The 25,488-nt window shown below is 40.4% G+C and overlaps 1 protein-coding gene across 1 annotated transcript in view; it reads right to left on the minus strand.

Moving 5' to 3' along the window:
- LOC135212921 (ATP-dependent RNA helicase Ddx1-like) overlaps positions 1 to 13,807 on the minus strand; it is a 407,348-nt gene extending 393,541 nt beyond the window's left edge. Inside the window, exon 1 of the mRNA XM_064246662.1 lies at positions 13,649 to 13,807. Within this exon, the coding sequence (XP_064102732.1) occupies positions 13,649 to 13,664 (16 nt within the window). The 5' untranslated portion in view covers positions 13,665 to 13,807. The remainder of the gene's footprint in view (positions 1 to 13,648) is intronic.
- Positions 13,808 to 25,488: the final 11,681 nt, after the last annotated feature.

Here is a 25,488-nt window from a genome sequence, read left to right on the forward strand (position 1 = left end):
AATTAACCAATAAAAACAACCACCAATAAAAGATAATTTAAACACTAAAGTAAATTAAGAAGGATTAGCCTCAGCCCCTTCTCCCAGCACTGAATTCGCCGAAACATACGCTCCCAGAGCAAAGCACTTTTCATACGAAATTTTTACGTCTCTTAGGTAATTCGAGGCAAACACAGAATTACATCTCCAAAACGTAGACTCAATAAGTGCCTGCAGAGACCATGTTTTGTGAAATGCCATTGACGTAGCTATGGCTCTCACTTCATGAGCTCTTACTCTGAGAACCTTGAGGTGCTCTTCATCGCACTTAAGGTGAGCTTCCTTATTACATCCTTTATGAAGAATGTCGGGAGGGCGTTCTTGAAATTGATCTTTTCGGATCTCTTACAGAGCACCAAAGACTTTCTTCTGTACCTTCCAGCAACTTTTTCTTCTCCAGGTAGAACTTGAGTGCCCTGACTGGACACAAAGTCCTTTCTAGTTCTCTTCCTGTTAATGAAGATAGTCCTCTTATCTCAAAGCTTCTTGGCCAAGGCTTTGAGGGATTTTCATTTTTTGCTAGAAAAAATGGTTTAAAGGAGCAAATCGCTGAATCCTTCTTAACACCCTTCCAAAGCTTGCAACTCGCTAATTCTCTTAGCTGTTGCTAACGCAAAGAGGAATAATGACTTTCTCGTTAAATCTCTAAAAGAAGCTGTGTGAGACGGTACGAATTTTTCCGACATTAGGAACTTGAGGACCACATCCAAGTTCCAGCTAGGTTTCTTGATTACATGGTCTTTCGTGGTTTCGAAAGACCTTATAAGGTCTGTATCTTTATTATTGGTTAGATCTATTCCTCTATGTCGAAAGACTGAGGCCAGCATACTTCTGTAACCCTTCACTGTTGATACTGCCAGGTTACATTCTTTTCTCAAATATAGGAGAAAATCTGCGATTTCAGTTACAGAGGTACTGGAAGAGGATATTTTCTTCCCTTTACACCATCTTCTAAACAACTCCCACTTCGACTGATATACTTTAGAGGTGGAGACTCTTCTGGCTCTTGCAATAGCCTTCGCCACTTCTCGTGAAAAGCCCTTGCTCCTGACAAGTCCTTCGACAGTCTGAAGCGGTCAGACTTAGAGCGGGGATGGTTTTTGTGAAACCTGTCGAAGTGGGGTTGTTTGAGAAGATCGTTCCTCAGTTGGAAGCGATCTTGGAAAAATCTACTAACCACTCCAGCTCCAGCCACCTCTGTTGAACCAATCGAGAGCTGGCCAGAAGGGAGCGATGAGGGTCATTCTTGTTCCTTCCGAGCAAGCGAACTTCCTCAATACTTCCTCTACTATCTTGAAAGGAGGGAAGGCGTATGCGTCCAAGCCCGTCCAATCTAGCAGAAAGCTGTCTACTGCTACTGCTTGTGGATCCGAGATCGGGGAGCAATAGTTCTCTAATCTGTGATTCCTGTTGGTCGCGAACAGGTCTATATTGGGCCTTCCCCACAGATGCCATAGTTGCTGGCAAATCTGAGGATTGAGAGTCCATTCCGTGGGTAGGACTTGTTCTTTTCTGCTCAACAGATCTGCCCGGACATTTTTCTCTCCCTGCACAAACCTTGTGAGAAGAGAGATCTTCCTTTCTTGAGCCCAAATCAGCAGATCCTTTGCTGATTCGTACAGGGAAAAGAAATGCGTCCCCCCTGTTTCTTTATATAAGCGAGGGCTGTTGTGTTGTCCGAGTGAATCTGAATCCCCCAAACCTGAGAGCCTGTTCCTCGAAATGAACTAAAGCTAGATGAATGGCTGTTAGTTCTTTTTTGTTTATGTGCCAGGACACTTGTTCTCCTTCCCAAGTGCCTGACACTTCTTCCGAACCTAGGGTCGCTCCCCACCCTGAATCTGAGGCGTCTGCAAATAACGCTAGGCGAGGGTTCTGTAAGCAAAGGGAGATTCCCTTGCTTAGTTTCTGTGGATCTAACCACCAGCGGATATTCTCCTTAATCCCTTTCGAGATTGGAAATGTTTCTCCCAGATTGTTGGACTTCCAATCCCATTTCTCCTTCAGATAAAATTGAAGGGGTCGTAGGTGTAGTCTTCCTAAGGAAGGAAGAAACGAACTGTTCCATCGAGGAGGGGGTCCCCAGTAAGCTCATCCATTCCCTCGCGGAACAATGTTCTTTCCTTAAGAAGACTGCCACCTTTTCTAAGCAGCGTTCTCTCCTTTCCTGCGAAGGATACGCTAGAAAATCCCGAGAATCCATCTGAATCCCCAAGATAGACAATACTCTGCTGGGGAGTCAGCATGGATTTCTCGCGATTGACTAAAAGTCCTAGGACTTTGTCAAATTTAGAGTAACTAAAAGGTCCTCCAGACATTTTTTTTTCTCCGATTGGGCTCTTATTAGCCAATCGTCCAGATATAAGAGATCCTGATCCCTTCCAGATGATCCATTCCAAAAGCTACATTCTTCATGATGTCCGTGAAGACTTGAGGGGCAGTCGAAAGTCCGAAACACATCGCTCGGAAACTGGAATACTTTTCCTTGGAACATGAATCTCAGATATTTCCTTGCTGCCGGATGAATTGGCACATGGAAATATGCATCCTGAAGGTCCAGGGACACCATCCAGTCCCCTGGACGAAGAACAGACAGAACAGAGGAAGACATCTCCATCGAAAATTTCTTCTTCAAGACAAAGAAATTCAGGGCACTGACGTCTAGAACCGGTCTCCATCCCCCCGATGCTTTCGGTACCAGGAATAGCCGATTGTAAAATCCTGGCGACTGGAGATCTTGAACCAGTTCTACCGCTTCCTTGGAAATCATCTGTTCCACTGCTTGCAAAAATAGCAAGCTTTCGGACCGGTATCCGAGTATCTTGCAGTCAACTCCCTTGGAGTTGTCGTCAAGGGAGGATTTTCCCTGAAGGGGATCAAGTATCCTTTTTTCAGGATCGAGAGGGACCAAGAGTCCGCTCCTTCTGCGCCCAGACTTTTGCAAAGTGGAGTAGTCTGGCGCCTACTTTCGTCTGGAGGACTCCCTGCTCATCTAGACTTCCCGAAAGACCTTCTAGATGGTCTACTCCTTCTATCTGGTCTGCGACCTCTAAGAGGGGTCCTAGAAGAGGAGGCACCTCGAAAGGGTGTACAAAAGAGGGTCTCTCTTTTTTCTCGATAGGGCACGGCCGGCCTAAACTTCTTGGCTGAGTGAGTGAGGAGATCCTGAGTTGCCTTCTCCGTAAGAGATTTAGCAACCTCTTTAACAGTCTCCTGTGGAAACAGAATGCGGGTGGGACAACGGTGCAAAAAGAAGAGATGTTCTTTGTAAAGGTGATACGGCTCTTGCTAGAAAAGAGCTAAAGACCGATCTCTTCTTTAAGACTCCCGTTCCGAAAAGCGAGGCAACTTCTACGGAACAGTCCATAACCGCTCTGTCCAAGCAAGCCAGGACGCTTGAAAGTTCCTCCATGGAGACAAAGTCAGTGTCTTGAGCTCTCTTAGCTAACGCTCCCAAAGCCCAGTCCATGAAGTTGAAGACTTCCAGGGTCTTAAAGAGGCCCTTTAGAAGGTGGTCTAGCTCACACATGCCCCATGTTGCTTTTAGCAGAAAGCAAAGACTTCCTCCTGGAAGAGTCCACTAAGGAACGAATCCCGCATCTGCGGATGAAGGGAGGCCTAACCCCATAGGTTCCTTGGTCTCGTACCACCTTCCTGGTTTACCTGTTAACTTGGAAGGAGGGCAGGAAAAAACTGTTTTGCCCGCTTCCCTTCTGGAAGTCAACCACTCTGAAAAGGTCTTTAAGGCCTTTTTTTTTTCATACAAGAGCAGGGCGCATCTTGACGAAGGAAGACGCTTGTTGAGCTTTTGTGCTCGACATCAAAGATCCTGGTGAAGGCAGGGTCAGCAGGATGAAGGGAGTCTCCGAACTCCTCGAGCAGTAAAAGGGAAAGCCTCTTGTAGTCAGAAACTGCTACATCTACGGGCTCCTCCTCTTCTAATACCTGTTCCAACGGATCCACCGAAGGAGACCGTTTGAGAGAGATCGGGCTCTTCCCGGGAGAAGAACTCCTTTCCCGAGAAGGGGAGCGCTGAACGTTCGAACTTCTATACGAAGAGTGAGGCTCCTGTCTGTCCGAAACACTCTTGCGCCTACTAGACTATTGTTGTCTAGGCCCTTGCGGTTCGCCAGGCTCGCGGCGCTTGATAGGCTCCTGGCGCCCTGATTCAGGGCGCTTGAAAAGATCCCTGCGTCCTGATTCCTGACGCTTAACAGGCTCTTGGCGCCCTACACCCTTACGCCTAACGTACTCCTGGCGTCCTGCCTCCTGGCGTCCTGACTCCTGGCGCCCTGACTCATAGCGTCCTGACTCCTGGCGCCCTGACTGCTGGCGTCCTGACTCATGGCGTACTGATTCCTGCCTTCTAGCAGACTCCTGACGTCCTGAATCCTGTGGTCTGAGAGGCTCTTGACGCCCTTTCTTGCGTCTCGCTGCCTCTTTGCGCCTGCCTGGCTCCTGGTCCTGTAGACCCAAAGGATCCTGATACTTAAATCGGTTTTGTCTATCTTCCGGTTCCTTGAACCTAAACCGATCGAGACTTCTGCTCGATTCGCGGCGTCTCATAGGAGAGAGGCTACGATCTTCCTGCCTACCAGGATTCAAAGCCTTACCCGTCATAGGGCGCTTTGGAGAAGAAAGCTTATAGACCGCGAAAGAACTCTCCTCTCAGGAGAACAACTCCTATCGGACGAGTCTCTCGACGAAGGCGATAAACGCCCTGGAGATTGTGAGGGTTCTCTCCTATACGAAGAGGGGCGCTTAGCGGAACTCTTAACAGGGAGCGAAACATCTTTCCTTCTTGTCGAGTCCTTAGCAAAGGAGCCTACTAAAGACGCTAACTGCTCTTGCAGATTAATCAAAAACTTCTTCGTAGGATCCTGAAGAGAGGGCTCTTGTCTCGTCTTCTTAGGTACCGAAGGCCAATTCTTGGGAAAACGCTCTGGGCTGGAATCAGCCCGCGTCTCTTTAGGCGCCTTCCAGGCTCTCTTCAAGGGCGCGAAAGAGAGGCCGAACTCCATCCTCGTTTTAGGAGAGGAAGAGTCTGAGGCCGAAAAACACTCCCTTAGGACGCCTTTTTCTGCGGCAATCCGAGGTAGCCTGGGACTTTACAACAGGATCTGCCGAAGGGACGCCTGACCGTTGGGGATGTTCTGCATCCTCCCTGCGGCTTTCGACATTCCTCCTCCCCTGGTCCTGGGAATTTTGGAAGCGGTCTAGGCCTAGGAGCAATGAGGAACCGGTCAGACGCCCCCTCCACTGCACTGGGGACACTGCACAAGTCACTATCACCACTCTTACCTTCATTTAGAGCTCGTAACTGAGCTTGAAGTTTCTTGATGGAAGCTTTTACATTTTCCCTCTCTGAAGAAGAATCTTTGGATTCAGAACAGGGAGAAGAAGCAGCTGAGGCTAAGGGAAAAATCGTTAGTAGGAAGTTAACTTCTTGTTCTAGAGAACAAGATCTACTAGATGACCTAGCTGAAGCCTTTCTTACTCTATCTCTCTCAAGCTTCCTAACATATGAAGATAACTCCTTCCATTCAAGCTCTGTAAGGTTCTCGCACTCAACACAGGTATTATTAAAATAAACAATTCATTCTCTCTGCATTTAGCGCAATACTATGAGGATCTACTGCGATTTCGGCAGCCTAACTTGCAACCTTCCCTACTACAAACTCTAAACATAGGTGAAGCCTTAGCGTCAGACATCGTGAAAGAGTAGTCAAAACCAAAGTCGAAAAACAGTCCACAATAAGCGTATGCCAAGCCAGAGAAAAAACAGAATACGTCACCAAAAAACCAATCCAAATTCTCGGCAAACGAGTAGAAATCAAAGATGGAGGAACGAACAATAGGTGTTGTCCGTTCAACCGACAGAGAAATTATAGCTTAGAAAACGGGAATGGTTCCAGACCCCCGCACCCAGCGGCGGGTGGAATGGGAATCACTGACCCTACCTGTCGCGTGTGCCGCGAGTTTTGAAATTCTTCGGGACGACCGAGTCTATAGCTAAGTATATATCTGCTGGGTAAGTTTCATGTACAAAAACAAACTTCTCACCTCCTCTAGAGAGCTGCTGGGGAGCAGAACGAACTCTAGAGGGAGACTCGAACGAAGAGAGAGGCGAGCGAGGAGAAAGAGAAGGTCTTGACTTCTTCACAGGAAGCTTCTCGTCCTTTCTATGACGCGGAAGAGACTCTCTAGAAGCAAGAACGTCCTGAAGTTGTTGCTGCAGTGACTGAAGCATCCTCTTGGTTGGCGAATCTTCCTGCCCTGGGGAGGGACTGATCCTGTGAGCAGGAGAGCGGCGAGGGGACGCCTCCCTCCTCCTCCCAGGCACGGCCTCCTTCCGAGCTCTAGAGCGACTGTATCGCTCGCACGAACTACCCGAATCCAGGTCCGAAGACTCTCTACGCCTTTTCTGCGGCGGAAAAGCAGCGAACACACTGTCAGGAGAAGATCGCAGTTCCGGAGAACTAGGACGTGAAGCGTCACCAACACGCGCCGTCCTTTTCAGCGGACGGGAAGCACCGTGAGAACTCCACCCTTTACGTGGGGATGAAGCCTCCGATGACGAAAAACACTCCTTGAGGAGACGTGCATGCGCACGCTCCCTGGCAGTCTGGGGATTTTCATCAGTAACTGCCGAAGGCACGCCAGATCGGTGGGGGTTCCTTGTAACCCTCCTTCGGCTTTCGACATGCTCCCTCCCTGGGTCCTGGGAGTCAAGCAGAGGTCCAGGCCTAGAGGCGAAACGAGGCTGATCTGACGCACCCTCCACTACACAAGGGGTATCACTGCACTTCTGCACATCACTTTTGCTCTCAAGAGCCAACACTTTCGACTTCTAAAATTTCGAATCGACTCCAAAAATTAAGGACAAAGTATTACTCTCTACTGACACTGCTTCAGGGCCTGGAGGCAACACTACAGGGTTAGGAGCATTAACAGGAGGGGGGTTAACAGGAGAAACATTAATTTCTTGCACACCTGAAACACTCCTGGAGGAAGACCTCCTTAACCTATCCTTTTCGAGTTTCCTAAGATAGGTCTCATACGCCTTCCACTCAGAATCTGTTAATCTTTCGCACCTCCTTGGTCAACGGCTTTCATACACACATTCATGCTCCCTGCAACCCTTACATACCGTATGTGGGTCTACTGAAGCTTTCAGTAGCCTACCTCTACAATCAGTCCTAGAGCAAAATCTAGCGCTAGCTGTACTAGACCCTGACATATTATCCAAGAGAAATCCAAACCAAAATCAAATCAATCCACTAATAACGTGTGCCTAGCCACCGATCCAAGTCAATTAATCCAAAAAAGAACCAAAAGGGATACTCAAGTAGCCAAAAGTTCCAAATCCAGACAGAGGTGCTGTAAAACAGATGTTCACAACACCGGCGACAGAAAAATTATGAATAGAAAATGGGAATGGTTCCTGATACCCGCCTCCCAGCGGCGGGAATGGATACTAACCACCTGACTCCCAGTACGTGTGTCGTAAGTTTTAAATTCTGTCGGTCGTCGGAATTATCAGCTATATATATATCTGACAGGTAAGTTGCATGAACAAACATTTTGTTGCCTATATTACTGAAAGTATGAAACTTTTTATTCCCGGGGTCATGGTTTGAACTGAATTCATTTTTACCTTGTAATTGGTGGTTTTTATCCTGACTGCCATCACAACTGAAACTCCACAGTGCTTATTTGATTGTTATTATACACATTTTGGTCTCAATTCACTCCACATTGCACTTTAAACAAGTTGCTGTTCCTGGTTCCTAAGCGCACGCGCCACAAACACAGTTACGAACAGCAGACGACGACACTGTAAAGTTTTATTCCCTAAATTGATTACTTTATTCGTTATTTAGTTCAACTTTACTTTGTTATTTAAAAATGTTAATTTAATTCATGTATATTATCCCTTTTTTGCAACCAAATTACCCCGAAAAATTACAGATACTTCTAAAGTAGATACAATCCTTGTCGTACATCTGGCTGCCGAAAACCATAGAGGAACAGACTACGGATAAGTGGATTATGTATATATATTTTTTCTGCTAGCACTTTTCATTGATTTAAGTCTATATTAGTATTTTGATTTGTTAAATAACTGTAAGCCAGAAATAAATGTAACCTTTAATGTTTGCATGCTAAGAATGGAAAAATCATCGTTGCCACATTAGTGGAGCTTCACACATACGCCGATGCATTATTATATGTAAACTGTTTCCATGAATTCTAGTTGTCATAGTAATGCAATAATGATAAAATTGCTTTAATATTTATGTATATATACTTTCAATACATAGGCTGATTCCACCAATTTCCACGTTTTGTGTAAGTCTTATACCCAGTTTGGAGGGTGAAAACATACCAATTGGCAACAGAGAGAGAGAGAGAGAGAGAGAGAGAGAGAGAGAGAGAGAGAAAGGAAAGGAAACGGGAAGGAAGGAAGGAAGGACAGGGGTGGTGGTGTAGGGGGGGGGAGAAAGTAGGTGGAGCCTTTTACGCGTGTTCGTATCCATTTCCGGATAATGGAGTCTTTGTCTCTTGGTACAAGGACAAGTGTCGTTATTCTTTATGATTAGCAGTGATTCACGATACCCCTATAAATTACGGCACTGGGTGTAATGCACTATAGCAAAATCTCGTTCTGATACGAGTGTTTGTTACAGAAATATTGCCAAAAAACGTGCTTGCACTGTCTCTGAAACCCATAGTAGGTATGCTGCTTAGTTGTCAATCAAGTATTTTTTACAAGGTAGCTATTGTATAAATTTGTATTTTTCTCAATCAAACAATATGCCCCTCAATGCCAACTTTCCTCTTTTAACGACTTTCTGGTCATTGCAAAAACAGACAGAGGCCCAGGGACCAAAAGTGATTGCGTCACACTAAGGTGGTAATCCGGCAGTAAAACATCTTCATATACTATCCAAAAAGCAAATAATAAAGATATGTATGCGCATTACGATTATAACAATTACATGAATAGCTGATAATCTGCATGAATAACTGGTAAACTGTTCTGCAAGAAAGTTGAGTATAGCTAATATTTACAATAGGTACGGAAGTCAAGATGGTGTGACGTCATAATACAGGACTTAAAAGAACGTTCTAATTCCGAAAAATAATTACTTAAACTTGAGTCAGAATCGAGTTACTTTTTCAATAACGAATATTTTCAAATCAATTGTCATAAATATGTAAAATATTGATGTTTTACTATTTATTTTTCAAATTATCTAGTGCATGCTTCGTCGTCGTCTTCAACCAAAACAGTTGTGGGAACAAGTGGTGTGCGGATTTATCACAGGAAATGGGAAATTTGTAGACACAAGCGACTCCGTAAACATCGAGATGGCGTCAATCTTCTAAGTTACCTAATTGTAAGTAAAAATTTCGAAAGCGTTTTGGTGAGATTTCCACTGCCATAGCCACCCTTTTCACTGCCCTCTGTTTAAATCTTAAAATTTGGCCTTAATTTCTAACTTTGGAGGAAATACTTACTTCAAAAGGAGAGTAGAGGTCTTTAGTTCCGTTTCTCACCAACATGAAGTCGCGACTGATGCCCATCTCCAGTGTCAGAACGCGTTATAATGTACTTTTTCGGAGGGTGGCATGCATTGATCGTCATTGGCCTGCTGCAGGCCATGCGGTGTTTTACCCTAACTGGTAAACTGTTCTGCAAGAAAGTTGAGTACGGCAATTCATTTACAATAGGTACGAAAGTCAAGATGTCGTGATGTCATAATACAGGACTTAAAAAAAAGTTCTAGCTAATTCCAAAAAATAATTACTTAAACTTGATTCAGGAATCGAGTTACTTTTTCAATAACGAATATTTTCAAATTAATCATCATAAATATGTAAAATATTAATGTTTTACTATTTATTTAAATAATTATCTAATGCACGCTTCGTTGTCTTCTTCTACCAAAACAGTTCTTTACTTAAAAAAGTTCTGATTGTTGTGATGAAAGTGCCCCAGCATCTATGGGTACAAGTGGTGTGCGGATTTATCACAGGAAATGGGAAGTTTGTTGACACAAGCGACTCCACAAACATCGAGATGGCATCAATCTTCTAAGATATTTAAGCGTAAGTAAAAATTTCGAAAGCGTTTTGGCGAGATTTGCACTGCGTTGGACACCCTTTACACTACCCTCTGTTTAATGCTTTAAATTTGGCCTTAATTTCTAACTTTGGAGAAAATACTTACTTCGAAAGGAGAGTAGAGGTCTTTAGCTCCGTTTCTCACCAACAAGAAGTCGCGACTGATGCCCATCTCCGATGTCAGGACACGTTATAGGGTAAAACACCACGGAAGGCCAACCCTCACCACGGTGGACGGGTCTTATTCACTCGATATTTAATTGGTGAAACAAGAATACAATTGCAACTCTACCATTTAAAAGATTGAAGTTTCGTCAACATAATGTGATATATGAAAGCCCCATACGAACTAAAATAAGCATGTGAGCTCTTCGTAAAATATGTTTTCAAGGCAGTTTTGAAATCCAATATGGCGGCTACGTTTTGCATGGAAGGTTCTGATCAGTGACGGCCACCATCTTTCCCCAGCCTTCCCAGCACTCATTTGAACAATGTTAGCATATATATGTAACGTTTATTGATCTTACTCAAGATTGCAGTTGTAACCAGCACAATAAAACAACATTTTGTTGCCTATATTGGTGAAAGTATGAAACTTGTTATTCCCGGGGTTATGGTTTGAACTGAATTCATTCTTACCTTGTAATCGGCGGTTTTTATCCTTACTGCCATCACAACTGAAACTCCACAGTGCTTATTTGATTGTTATTATACACATTTTGGTTTCAGTTCACTCCACATTGCACTTTAAACCCGTTACTGTTGCTGGTTCCTAAGCGCGCGCGCCACAAACACAGTTACGAACAGCAGACACCGAAACTGCAAAGTTTTACTCCCTAAATTGTTTACTTTACTCGTTATTTAGTTTAAATTTACTTTGTTATTTAAAAATTTTAATTTAATTCATGTATATTATCCCTTTTTTGCAACCAAATTACCCCCCAAAATTACAGATATTTCTAAAGTAGATACAATCAAATTTTTCTAACGTTTTCGTACATCTGGCTGCCGAAAACCATAGAGGAACGACCATGGATAAGTGCATAGAGGAATGACTACGGAGAAGTGAATTATATACACATTTTTTTTTTTTTTTTTATTTTTTTTTTTTGCTTTTTTGTTTTTGCTAGCACTTTTAATAGATTTCAGTCTATATTAGTATTTTGAATTCTTTAATAACCGTATGCAGACTAAATGTAACCTTTAATGTTTGCATGCTTTAATGTTTGCATGCTAAGAATGGCAAAATCATCGTTGCCACATTAGTGGAGGCTTCACACATACGCTGTTTCATTATTATAAAACAGTTTCCATGAATTCTATTTGTCATAGTAATGCAATAAGATAAAATTGCTTTAATAATTATGTATATATACTTCCAATACATAGCCTAATTTCACCAATTTCAACGTTTTGTGTGTAGTCTTATACCCAGTTTGGAGGGTCAACACATACCGAATGGCAACAGAGAGAGAGAGAGAGAGATGAGAGACGAGAGAGAGAGAGAGAGAGAGAGAGAACGAAGGAAAGGGGTGGCGGTGGGGGGGGGGGGGGGGGGGGGGTGGGGGGGGGGGGGGTGGGGGGGGGGGGGGGGGGGGGGGGGGGGGTGGGGGGGGGGGGTGGGGGGGGGGGGGGGGGTGGGGGGGGGGGGGGGGGGGGGTGGGGGGGGGGGGGGGGGGGGCGGGGGGGGGGGGGGGGGGGGGGGAGAGGGTAGGTGGAGCTTTATAAAACGCATGTTCGTATCCATTTCTGCATAATGGAGTTTTTGTCTCTTGGTACAAGGACAAGTGTCGTCATTCTTTTACGATTAGTGATTCACGATACTTGAATAAAATTACGGTACTGTGTAATGCACTATACAAAATCTCGTTCTGATACGAGTGTTCGTTACAGAAATAGGTATTGCCCAAAAACGTGCTTGCACTGTCTCTGAAACCCACAGTAGGTAATGCCTGCGTTTAGTTGTCAATCAACGTTTTTGTAATCAAGTATTTTTTACAAAAAAGCTATTGAATAAATTTGTATTTTTCTCAATCAAAAACATATGCCCCTCAATGCTAACTTTCCTCGTTTAACGACTTTCTGGTCATTGCAAATTCGGCCCCATAATTTCTTATGGTGCGAAAACAGAGGCGCATCGACCGAAAACGATTGCGTCACACTACGGCGATAATCCGGCAGTAAAACATCTTCATATATCCAAAAAGTAAATAATGAAGATATATATGCGCATTACGATTATACCAATTACATGAATGAGCTGATAACTCTGCGTGAACTAAGTGATAAACTGTTCTGCAAGAAAGTTGAGTAAAGCAATTATTTACAATAGGTACGAAAGTCAAGATGTCGTGACGTCATAATACAGGACTTGAAAGAACGTTCGAATTCCAAAAAATAATTACTTAAATTTGAGTCAGAATCGAGTTACTTTTTCAATAACGAATATTTTCAAATTTAATAATCAAAAATATGTAAAATATTAATGTTTTACTATTTATTTAAAAAATTATCGATGTGCACGCTTCGTCGTCTTCTTCTACAAAACAGTTGTTTACTCGGTGAGGAAATGTTTTCCATTTGTTGTGATAAAAGTGCCCAGCGTCGTGGGCACAAGTGGTGTGCGGATTTATCACAGGAAATGGTTAGTTTATTGACACAAGCGACTCCGTAAACATCAAGATGGTGTCAATCTTCTAAATACCTCGAGTTGTAAGTAAAAATGTTGAACGCGTTTTGGTGAGATTTGCACTACGTTTGAGACTGTTTTCAGTACCCTCTGTTTAAATCTTAAAATTTGGCCTTAATTTCTAACTTTGGAGAAAATACTTACTTCGAAAGGAGAGTAGAGGTCTTTAGCTCCATTTCTCACCAACAACAAGTCGCGACTGATGCCCATCTCCGGTGTCAGGACGCGTTATAATGTACTTTTTCGGAGGGTGGCAAGCGTTGATTGTAGGTGGCCTGTTTGGCCTGCTGTGGTGATTTACCCTAAGTACTTTTTTTGGGGTTGTTCACGCTGATCGTACATGGTCCACTCAGTACCCTGCGGTTTTTTACCTACTATGCTATCTACTAAAAGCGACCTACCTAGACTAACTAGGATAGAAGGCAGCTACTAGGTAGCTAGCTACTCTACCTAGCAGAAGCTCCATAGGAGGTAGGTACTAACCTTCCCGTGAAAATCATATCGGACCTGCTTCACCCTGGAAGAGGAAATCTTAAGAAACCACTCCTGCTACTCACGACGCCCAGACTAGACTGACTAGACTAGGCTATGGCCTGTCTGGCAATAGGTAGCTACCTATTAGTAGCTAGCTATATACCTAGGTAGCTAGTAGGGAGGCTACCAGTTGCCTACCTAGCTAGAGAGCATTCGGGTGGAGAGCTCGCATTTCATTCCTAAAAGGGACAAACAAATACACTCTATTACGGCTATAGCTACAACAGGCAAGTTCTAAATACTCATCGCACTTACCTTCGAAGGCTGCCATGGTCTCTCACTTGTATTATTGGCTAACTTGACCCTTAGTGAGGTAACGCGGCGAATGACAGACTCCACACGGGTAGCAGTCAGTCGTTTTGCAGTTCGGCGTCGCCTTCCGTTGGGCAGCAGACGTAACTGTCACTGAGGGAAGAAGAAGAAGCAGTGGTGGTGAAGTCTTGTCAGTTAAGTGGAAGCCGCCGGTATCGTTCGGTTTCCTTCTTTTGGTATTTAATGAACAAAATTAGTTACATATATAAATTATGTTGTATTTTACATACACGTATTATTTATTGATATATCTTATTTACATTTATTATTTATAAGGGCAGTCAGAGAGAATTAATGTAATTTTTACATTAGACGTCTGAAAAGAGAACACTATCGAACACACCATAGTCGAAGTATGTGTAATGTTTTTATAATCTTATTTTTAAAATCCCTTTTCCCATTAGTGAAGCAAAATTTGCGAGAAAAATATTTAGAATGAAAATGAGAGTGGAAGGAAAGATACAGAAAAGGAATTTTAATCTTATGTCACTGTCTTCAATGGAATATTAGGGTGGAAATATGGGTCGGATTGCAACAGATGAAGAAAGCTAAGCATATAGAGGCACGCACATGTGGCGAAATAAAGAAAAAATATCAAAAGAACGAAAAAAAAAAAACGTAGAGTTAGAAATTAAAACGTATCAAGGCTACATTTACTAAGATACTAATAAATTTTCGGATTAAAAGTGCTGAGGGAATAACATTGTCATTTGGTCATATATAATATATGGAATCAATACGAAAAAAAGCAATGCCTGCCAGAGCATGCGGTGGGATGCTAAACTACTAAACTACGGATTTCTTGTGAGAGGAGTCAGATAGATTAACAAGCAAACGAAGAGTCTAGGGAGACAAAGTTTTTTTTTTCTTTTTTCTAAACAGCGTTGTTAGGGTTGGTGGTTACTAACAGGACAGAAGTGAAGAAAGGAAATTTGGTCGTCAACTGTTTAATAATAATAATAATAATAATAATAATAATAAAATAATAATAATAATAATAAAATAATAATATCCTTTATTTCGGTTCAGGGCCATTATACAATGAATACAAAATACACAGTAACATACACAATCTAGATATATGAGTCAACATGATAGGAAAAATGAGTAATCGGCACTTATCCACAAAATAGCTGAGGTAGCATTAAAGATAGTAATCATAATACTGGTAATAGTAATAATATTGGTGAGAAAAAAATGCATTGAGAGTTATAACAGTTAGTGCACAGATTATATAACTTAAATTTCAACTAGAGACCTTAGGTGGTTACAGTAGTCAGGTCCAGAGGGCTAAATACATAAATTGAATGTATAAAAAAAATACTTTAACTTGATAGTACTAATCACAGTAATAATGAAAAAATAAAATATCAGCAATAAATATAATAATGACAAATTCTGAAGATGACATCTTGCTAATACAGAGATTAAGTCCTTTAGGGGACAAAGGCCTCATTTTCCCATCTTTCCCACAATTAAGATCTTCTTGCTTCACTCCTTAGGATGCTTTGTATGAGCGAGTTGCCGCTGTTTCTCACTCGGGCGTACAAAAAAGAAAAAAAAAATAGGAGATTTACTAGTCGGAAAGTGGGAAAATATTCAACTTGGTCTCATAAGTCATAAACTATTGATACCACACACACACACACACACACACACACACACACACACAGAGAATGGGGGGTAAATTTTTAAAGGTGAGAAAAACAAGCTTAGTGAGAACATAATTATGACATCCTTATATTGTATTGTATTATTGCATAAGCTTTTATTTTGCCAGTCGTGCATTTTGGGTTTCATGTTATTTAATTTCTTCTACCAGAATTATTCCATTTTTGAAGTGAATTGTATTTATGTATGTATAAAAGCAATTTTTTATAGCTACAAGAAATTCTTGTAAATCATGCGAGCCCCAAGGCTTTAGTAAATGATGATTTAAAAGTTACTGCAGTAGTACAGAGGTGTCTTAGCCGCTGCAACTTCTTAAGCTACTCATGTGGCTTGTAAGGACAACGCTTTTCCCACAATATCTTGTAAATAATTCATCTAGCCGCGTTGTACTACATTACTCCATTGTCTAGAGCATTCTCAGGCATTGCCGCCAACATATTACTCTTGTATCTTTGACAAATGTAACTAATTATATTCATATATATATATATATAAATATATATATATATATATATATATGTATATATATATATATATATATATATATAGATATATATATATATATATATTAGTATAGATGATTATATATATATGTGTGTGTGTGTGTGTGGTTGTGTGTGTGTGTGTGTGTGTGTGAGTGAGTGTGTGTGTGTGTGTGTGTGTAGAAACAGAAATCTGCTGGACCCGAGTCAGTTAGAATCTCAGTGCGGGTCGGGTACGCAGTACTACATAGCCTACTATCCGTCAGCTAAATCTAGAACAACATGTAATAAAGTTAGTACTGCTTTACCTGCCTTTTTTTAGAGACCTCACAGTCTATGTTTAGTTCCCAGATTTCTTCTTGACTAAATCATGTTATTACGATCTTACCATCACTGGATGTTGGTCTTTGTTCTGTATAGCTACTATACCTGATTCACTTAAGGTAGATTCTTGGTTGAGCCCTATGCCTACGAGACGTTAGTTTGGCGGCCGCTGATTGGCTGGGGGCTGCCTACCTCCCGGTACCAGCCAATCAGCAGCCACCAAACAAACGTCTCGTAAGAATAAGGCTCATCCGAGAATCTACCTTAAGTGAATCAGTTTTTTTTTTTTATAGGCATCGTCGCTAAATGTGCTTTATGTGTGTCTCCCCGCTTAATTAAATAACCTATTTCATCCTCAACGACGATGACCATAGTCGGCGCGACCCCAGGTTAAATCTTTACATTTTCTTTTTGGAGTTTCTTTTAAGTTCATATAAATTGACCGTGGGAATCATTGGGAAAATCGTTGCCTAGCTCTTGGGCAATTTTGTACACCGAACAGTATTTATTCCAGAAGCTGAATGTATTATTGGTGAACTTATCTTTTGAATTCCTGTTACTGATTGATGGCCCGTGGACTAAGCAAGGGGCATCACTTTCAGAACTGATTAAACATCTACGTTTAATCGAGCACTTTATTCTTGCCAGTGAATCCGCATTACATATCCAAGCGAAAGCTTCAACTTAACCTAGTGCATGTCTATCGGCTCCCTAAGTAGTGTTGAGCAGTGTTTTTTAATTGGATTTAATTTTTACTTCATGTACGTTATGTGAGCTTTCCAATTGAGCTGAGTATCAAATACTAATCCCAAAAAATTGGCAGTTTGGCCAGTTGGCATACTATGGTTTCTGATTTTTAAATTATTTCTTCACATTTTTTCTACTTTTTATTTTTATAAAAAATAACTGCTTGAGATTTATATATGGAAAATTCGAAACCTACAGATGAGGCCCTTTCATCTGTTTTTATTATGCTTTTATTAATGATTCGTTCTGCATGTTTTATTAGAGATGCTGAATAACATATGGCAAAATCTTCCACATACAGATTTCGGTAGGTAGGTTATCATTATTGACATAATTTATTGCTAAAGTAAACAGTGTGCCACTAAGGACGCTTCCTTGTGAAACACCATTTCCAAGTGGAAATGTACATGACAATACATCACCAATTCTCACCTGAAAACTGCGATCAGTTAAACAGTTTTGGATGAATCTAAATCTAGGTAGATGACTACGGGTGCTGTTTTTATGTAACGATGTTGATATTGCATACCTTCATGTAAAAAAGACAATTACAGTAATTTGTTTTTGTTTTCGTTCAAATCCTCTGCATATGTGGTATTCTAAGTTGGACAGAGAATCCAATGAAGAACTGTTACATTGCAACCTGAATTGAGTTGAGTCGGAGCTTCATTTTCTCAAATGTGCTAAGATGATTGAGCATTTGCCATTTTCTCTTAAAATTTGCATAAGCAACTTTTTAAAGAAATTGGTCTATAATTATTTACATTACTGGGATCCTCTCCAGGTTCGGGGAGATGAATTTTTATAGCTTTACGCCATTCACTAGGAAATAAATATCTAACCCATAAATGATTACACAAGCTGTAGTAAGCATGACTCTGCCGAAGGTGCCAAGTGGCAGATCACCTCAAAACGAATACTGTCACCTCCAGGAGCAGACATGTGGCTGCTCCACAGAACATATTCCAACTCTTCCATATTAGATTCTCTATTTTGATATATATCTTCTATGGTTTCAGAATTTATTGCTATTAATTCTATATTATTTTATTTTTTTGTTCAGAAGTGTTCATTTCATCTTTATCATCACTTACATTTGCTAAATTTTCTCTTATTATATTACTTATTTCTCTTGGATCAAGTATTCGTTTTCCATCTTTTAATATGGCATGTCTAGGTGGTTTAATAGGGGTACCATTTAATTTCCTGAATTTTACCCATATTTTTTTGTATGGGAGTATTACTAGAGAGATCTGATACATACTTCCTCCGTGAAATGATTCTTCTTGGAATTACTGTCTTTTTAACTGCTGCAGATATTTTGTTGTAGTATAGAGGTTTTAATGCATCAATTTCTATCAATAGTATAGCAATTTTTTGTAAAGTACCTTCTAATATCGGCAATGTTTTATTTGTTTTATTGAATTTTTTTATTAAAATTATTGAGTGTTTTATATTTATTAATTCTGTAGCGTATCAGAACAACTATGAACTTTGTGTTTTGTTGGATGAGATTTTGATTTTGGTATTGCTTTATCAGCAGCTTTTTTTTTTAAATCAACATGACATTTATTATTTTCATTATGGTGTGTTAAATCTTCAAATGGTCGGATATTCCTAGTGCGCATTTCATGTCGCTCCCAATCTGCTTTATAAATACTATAGTGAGGGACATATTTTGCAGGAGCGCTTAGTAACAAGGAAATTAATATTGGCAATTGATCACTGGTGTGCAAAGTCATCAACTGTGTTCCAGTCCAGTCTGTCTACTATGCTTGTTGTACTCAGAGTTAAGTCTACTTAGGAAAATGTTCCTTGTGTTTTTGAATATGTGTTGACTTCGTCATTTATACAGCACATGTCATTTGAATCCACGAAATCTACTTTGCTTTCTGCTCTATATGAGTTTGTACGTACAATTACCGTCCCATATCGGGTTGTGAGAATTAAGATCACCTTCTATCAGTGTATAGGTTCCTTGGCATTGTTAAGTAAATCTTTAAGTTTATCAATGTTGTAATTATTTTTAGGTTGGTTGTATAGATAATGAGTTACATAATTGTCGTTCATATTTGGATTTTAATACTAATATTTGCAAGTTAGTAATGTTTACAGGTACTTTGTCATTAACTATTTTGTTATGTACGTACATATAGGCTGTACCTAAATTTCCTTCTTCCTCTCTAGATGTAGAAAATAAGTTGTATTTATCTATTGTTGGTATTGTTTTGTTGATATGTAAGTATGATATCATTAGCTCATATTCTTTTAGTAATCGTTGCATTGCTCTCAAATGTAATCTGATCTGCAGACCATTAATTTTACTTTATGTTCCGTTGTATAATATAATTATTGAAAATATTATAATTATTGAAAATATTATATTATAATTATTGAAAATATTGTGTTAGTGTGTTCAAGTGTCAGGTTCTTTTTGTGAATTATCAACCTGCACTTTTTCTCAAATTGTATTTACGACATTATTTGTTACTGTATAACAGGTCTAGCGTCTAAACTGGTAGTTTCTTTATTTCTGTGTTTGATAAAACTTCGTATAGTGCAGTGATTCTCAACCTGGGGGTGGGGGTGGGGGGGGGGGGTCGTCATTAGGTCAGCAGGCAAGACACTAAACAACCTGATCGAGGTCACAGTCTGTTGTCAGTTGACGTATATTACAATTTCATACGTATCAGGCGAAAGTGATCATTAGATTCTACATTAATTTAATATTCCTATTATCCTTATGAAATAGAAGTTAACGCTTCTATTAAGTCCGACGTGACTAGTAATTTTCAAGACATAATTTGATATTATTATTGTCCGAGAAGTCTCGAATCAAATTCATGTAGTTTTGTTAATTAGTTAGTTTGTGCGTTCGTGAACGAGAATGTAAGGCGTGTTTGTCGCCCATAATCAGATTCACAGCGTAGGTCAAAGAATGTAGATCATTCAATCTTTTGTAAGAAAACCTCGGAAAATATATATATAAAAATCGGAGATGTATATTATTTAATCAACCTCTCTTAACCAACCGGCGATTCTCTTAACAAGTGTGAGGAACTGATATTCAGAAGTTTATGTAAAAATGCAAAAGTTTCGCCTTGTAACGTTTTTTTTTTTCTTTCTTTTTCTTCATAGTCCACTACTCTAGTTGGACTCATTCAGATCCAAAGTATGTTCGGATCCACGTCTCTTATGGGAAGCTGAATTTTCCACGCTTGCTGCTCTCAAGACCAAGTATACAAACAGGCTGAATGTTGAAGTGGACTTACGCCGAGCACTCTCTGGCATTAAAGTCCACCATTCATTCAAGATCTAGTAGCTAAGAAGAGTGTCAAGTATCTGGCGCATTAATTTCCAAAAGAATAAAAACATCCCTTCTCTGCCTCTTTTGATCATTTTCCTTTAAATTAAGCATATCCTAGTTTAACCAGACCAATTGGTTACCTAGCAACGGGACCTACAGCTTATTGTAGCATCTGAACGACCTCATATCGAGAAATTAATTTCTCTGGTTCCACGTTGGGAGAGCAGGGAATTGAACTCGCGTCTCCCGAATCGGAGGCGAGCACGTAACCCACTCGTCCAACGAGGAACTCATTCCCTTCAAATGCTGGAGAGAATTGTACTTATAGATGCAAGGGGGGTTGTGCATGGAGGGAAGGTCCACCTCTTATAGGGGTCGTGTCGATAAAAAGGTTGAGAGCCACTAGTGTAATGTTTGTTCAACGGTCTTTTGTTATGCTTCTGTTTTTGTTGCACAATCCAATGAAACATTAATTATCCTGGTGTTTTCATATACCATTCTTTTTTTCGTTTATTCTTGTTGCATCCATTAATGGTGGAGGAATCTCTTCTTCTTTCACGTAATCAACCTTGTCTATGGTTTCTTCCCTTGCCATTTCTTCGACGTGTTTGGTATATAGCTGCTTCCATAAGTTTTATGATTGTTTTAGGAGACAAAGGCATATTCCTATCATTTTTTTTGGTGAATGTTCTTTCTTTAGGTCTTTAGTTTAACTGATCTCTCTAATAACAGCTGGTTTTCCGGTCTTGGCTGGAGTTCTCTTTTGACCTTTAGCATTCGGTTCAGGACAACTTTCTTCTCATATTTCTTCATGAAACGTATTATCTTCACGCGCTTCCATTTTCCTCAATATTCCAAATGATTTCGAAAAAATATCCAAAAAAGCATTTGCATTAATTTCTTGGTTCTTTACTAATTTAGTTTCTCCCTGCAATGTAGTTGCTATTCCTTGGAAATTATCTACCCGGGTTTTGTTACAATTATCTATTTCCTTTTTTGTTTCATTATTTACTCTTATTATAGTAGAAAAAGTATGTTGTCTGGCGGGTCATCCGTTTCTCTAACTTTCCATTCTAATTGGCTTCTTTGATGATAGGCATTCCTGTTTTCTTCTACAGCCATTTATTTTTGTGTTGTACTATATACAAGAGATCCTTAAACACTGCATGGTGATTTTTCCCACAGTTCACGTATTCTGGCTCACCGCACACACTGTGGCATGTTCATTAGATCCACAATACGCACTGATGTATTCCGGCAAATTTTCCTTGTATGTCCATACTACAATTTTGGCATTGTAGTGGTTTCGGAACGTACGATCTCAGTTCTCTGTTTTGGCCCGTGATTTTAATTTTTAAGGGTAATTCTCGCCCTTCAAATGTTATTTTTGATATTCTCAATGTTTTCCAATTACTTTCTCTACTGGTTATGTTGTACTATGTTTCCCATTCTTGCTCGTTGTTGTACCTCTCTTTAGAAGAATCCAGAAAAATATTCTTTTCAATTGGTTCTTCATTATTATCAGGAAGGACCTACTGTCACATTTTTTCATTTGCACCTTTATATTGTCAGTGTTTGATATTTTGTTGTGGTTTCTATCAACGACATCTGGTCTTTTCTTTGTCTGAATGACATTCCAGAAGTTGGGTGTCAACTCGTGAAGTAATTTTCTCATTTTAAATCAGATATTTTTGTCCGTTCTTTTGCCCAACTTCCACTTCCACAGAGGGAGTCAAGGTCGGGTCTTGCCTGTATCTGGCTCTTCTTTGCCTTCTGTAGGTATTGATGTATTAATACCATCTTTATTTATTTGAGGTGAGTTTCCATCAGTCATCCATTGTCCAGCTCAGAAGTCGTAGGTAGGTTTGCTTTCTTCGCCATATAACGAACAGCATAAATTTCATCCAGGATGAGGCCCATCTCACCAGGGAGGCCCATCTTAGGGAGGAGCAGTACTGTTACCCACAGAGACAACTGTCCCGGGAGCCTCGCCGTCCTATACCCTCGGTGCCTTGGTCCCGGGATCCTCACCTTCCTTTACACCATACCCTCATGGTCCCGGGATCCTCACCTTCCTATACACCATACCATCAGTGTCTTGGTCCCGGGATCCTCACCTTCCTATACACCAAACCCTCAGTGCCTTGGTCCCGGTATGGAGAAGTTATGGAGTTCCATTTGACTACGTCTGTGTGTGTGTGTGTGTGAGAGAGAGAGAGAGTGTAATTGCTGTATGGATAGTTAACGACTGAATAGACTGTTGGCGAGTTATGGGTTGTCTGCTGGTGCTGTTAGTTGTTGGAGTTCTGTGTTTTGGAGCCAGTCTTTGGTCAGAATCGGTGATGATAAGTGGTGTCGGCAGCAGTCTATTAAGTCTTGAAGGAATTGAAAGTCAGTTGAGTAGTGTTATTGATTTGTTGTTTGTTTTGTTAATTTTGATGTTGTTTGCTCTTGGACTTGCTGGACGTGTACGAAGGAAGATTATGAGATGAAGTCCTGTCCAGAATATCAGTTTATAAGAGAGAAATCTCAAAATTTTTGCAGAGACTTTGATTCAAACTTAATAAGTAAGAACGTTTGACAAGAATTTCCAGTCTTTCCTTGTAAAGTTGACAATGTTTTGCCAAGTCCTGTAACTGATACTGGATCACGCCGAACAATAGCTCAGAGTTGTGCTATAAGCATGGAAAAACCCAGAGATACAGACGTTTGGAGCAGTTACAGTCGATATACAAATCTCCCCATCTTATAAAATCACTCATACTCTTGTTTATTGTTCCTAATAATTATTTATCAAGTGATTATTTAATGGTACGTAAGTGTGTCTGACTACGTGAGAATGTAGTGTTTTGGTACACGACTATGCAGGTAGAATGTTCTAGAAGCTTTGTCTGGTTAGAACCCAAACATGGGTGTGTTGTGAAGGGATTTGTGCGTTATTTAAGGAGGAATGATTTTTGAGGGGAGCCCCAGGCGCCTCTGTACTGTAGGATGCCATGCATTCGTTTTGGTGCAGCCAAAGTGAGAGGGCTCTCTGGGGCCAAGCTCGGCTCACCTGATGAACAGGTGAGTGTTGAGGTGAACAGTAATTAACATTTAAGTGGCCTGTCACTTCTTTCAACATTTCTTTATCATTTATTTCATGGCGTGGAGTGTCACACACTATACTCTGTTTTTTTCCATCTGTCCATCTGCCTGTGGTGTTTGCGCATGGTAACACTGCGTTCCGGGCTTTAAATAATATCGTATTTCGAATATTAGCAGTGTAATTCGCATACAGTAAATTATTAAAACACTTTTCAGTTGCAATTGTACACCCAGATATCTATTTATTTACATAAAACTTACACATGGCGTAACTATTTAAAGCCCAAGGCGCAGTGTTACCATGCGAAAACACCTCAGGCGGATGGACAGATGGAAAAATCAGAGTATAAGTGCATAGCCACGTGTGTCATATGTGGACACACCTTCAAGTGGACACCGCCACTGTATGGTATAGTCACTTAAATGAGCTGGGGACTAAGACCTTATCCTACAGTGAAGGCTGAATAGTGCTTCGGGGGAGGAGATGGGAATTAGTCACACGCTTTATTATTTTAGTTATAGCTGTTTAGTTGGTTTGGGGAAGTGGTCCAGGAACTTTCTGTTATCATGCATATTATTCATTTAACCTGACTTATGTTGGATTTGCAGAATTAATTATCTTTGCAAACAGTTTAATTTCCATACAATAGATGTAGCGTATTTAGTGTTAGAGAGAGAGAGAGAGATGTCTGTTATCATTGGTTAGATATGTATCAGAAAGTACTAATTATTTGTTATCCAATATTGGTAAAATCTCTAAATTCAATGCATGAAGTCAATTGCAATCCAACCAGGCAATGTTGGTAATGTGAAGGCTAGAATTCCTGATAGTGTTTCTGGTTATATTATTCGTCAACCTGTTCTTGAAAAACAAATTCTACAACCTGTGCTACTCAACGTGTTAAAAGATAAAAGTGGTAAAGGGCACACCTAGATTCCAGTCTATGATGAGGGTTCAAGAGTAATGGTTATTATACAGCCTGATGTGCATGTCGTCAAAACATACGTCGTGGAAGATGATTGTGCCACTGATCCATTTCTGTACCTTCTCACTGCAGAAGTAGGTCAGCGTCACTTTTTTGTGTCTTTAATGTAATACTACTGTGACACGTTGGAAGTGTGCGATTTTGTCCAGCTAATTACTAATAATATTTTTAGCATAACGAATGGTATGTCACTACATCAAGAAGAAATTGGTTATAGTCGCAGTGGAAACATGCATTGAGAAGGCTCATAAAAATAAGGCCTGGATTGAGTTATTTGGATAAGGGCAAAAGGGGTAAAATAAGATCACTTCCCTGTAAATATGATAACTTTTTATTGTTAGTGATAACCCTATTGGTCTTCTGCCTGATATTGTCCACTGTATTGATACAGGAGACACTAAACCAATGAAAAGTAAGATTTACAGACCACCTGAAAAATAAGTTTATTCTTAAGATGACAGGAGAAATGCTGAAAATGGGTGTTATTGAACGCAGTTCTGCATCTCGGCAGAGCCCTGTGGTTCTTGTGTCAAAGCCAAGAGGTAGCAAAGGTCTTGTATCGATTTTCGTGCTCTGAATAAGGTAACGAAGGATGATGTGTATCATCTCCCTAAGGTGGATTCTGTTTCTGATGCTAAATATGACACTAATTTAGATTTAAAAGATGCGTATTGGTATATCGCTGTCAGGGATTCCAGTCAATAAGAATTTAGCCTCTGTGCGTTCTTAGATGATGTAAAGGTGATTTCAAATTCTTTTGAAAAACATTTAGCTAGTTTAAGAGAAACTTTGAATTTACTAAACATTTAGTATCAAATGAAGTGTTAAGAGATGTTCTTTTGTCAGGGAAGCAATTAAATTTCTATGCCATGTGGTATCAAACGCTTAATATATTCCTGTCGTAATGAACGCGGCGACTACATTATCGCAAACGGTATTTCATAATCAATCCATTGTCTTATCATAAATGGATTACTTCCCTCAATTTGATATGAAAAAGAGACCATTATCAATATGACGATGGCACACCCAAAGAAACTGATTCAATGGTAACAAGAGAGACTTGCGTATTTGGTCGTGGTCGAAGCAAGTCGTACCAATCAGCAACGAGGGAGGAGTAGTCAACGGCTTATGTACCCAAAATGAATTTTCTTACGTGATTCACTACAAAAGTAACTG

This window comes from Macrobrachium nipponense, chromosome 42 (genome assembly GCF_015104395.2).
Source record: "Macrobrachium nipponense isolate FS-2020 chromosome 42, ASM1510439v2, whole genome shotgun sequence".
Classification (NCBI taxonomy): Eukaryota; Metazoa; Arthropoda; class Malacostraca; order Decapoda; family Palaemonidae; genus Macrobrachium; species Macrobrachium nipponense.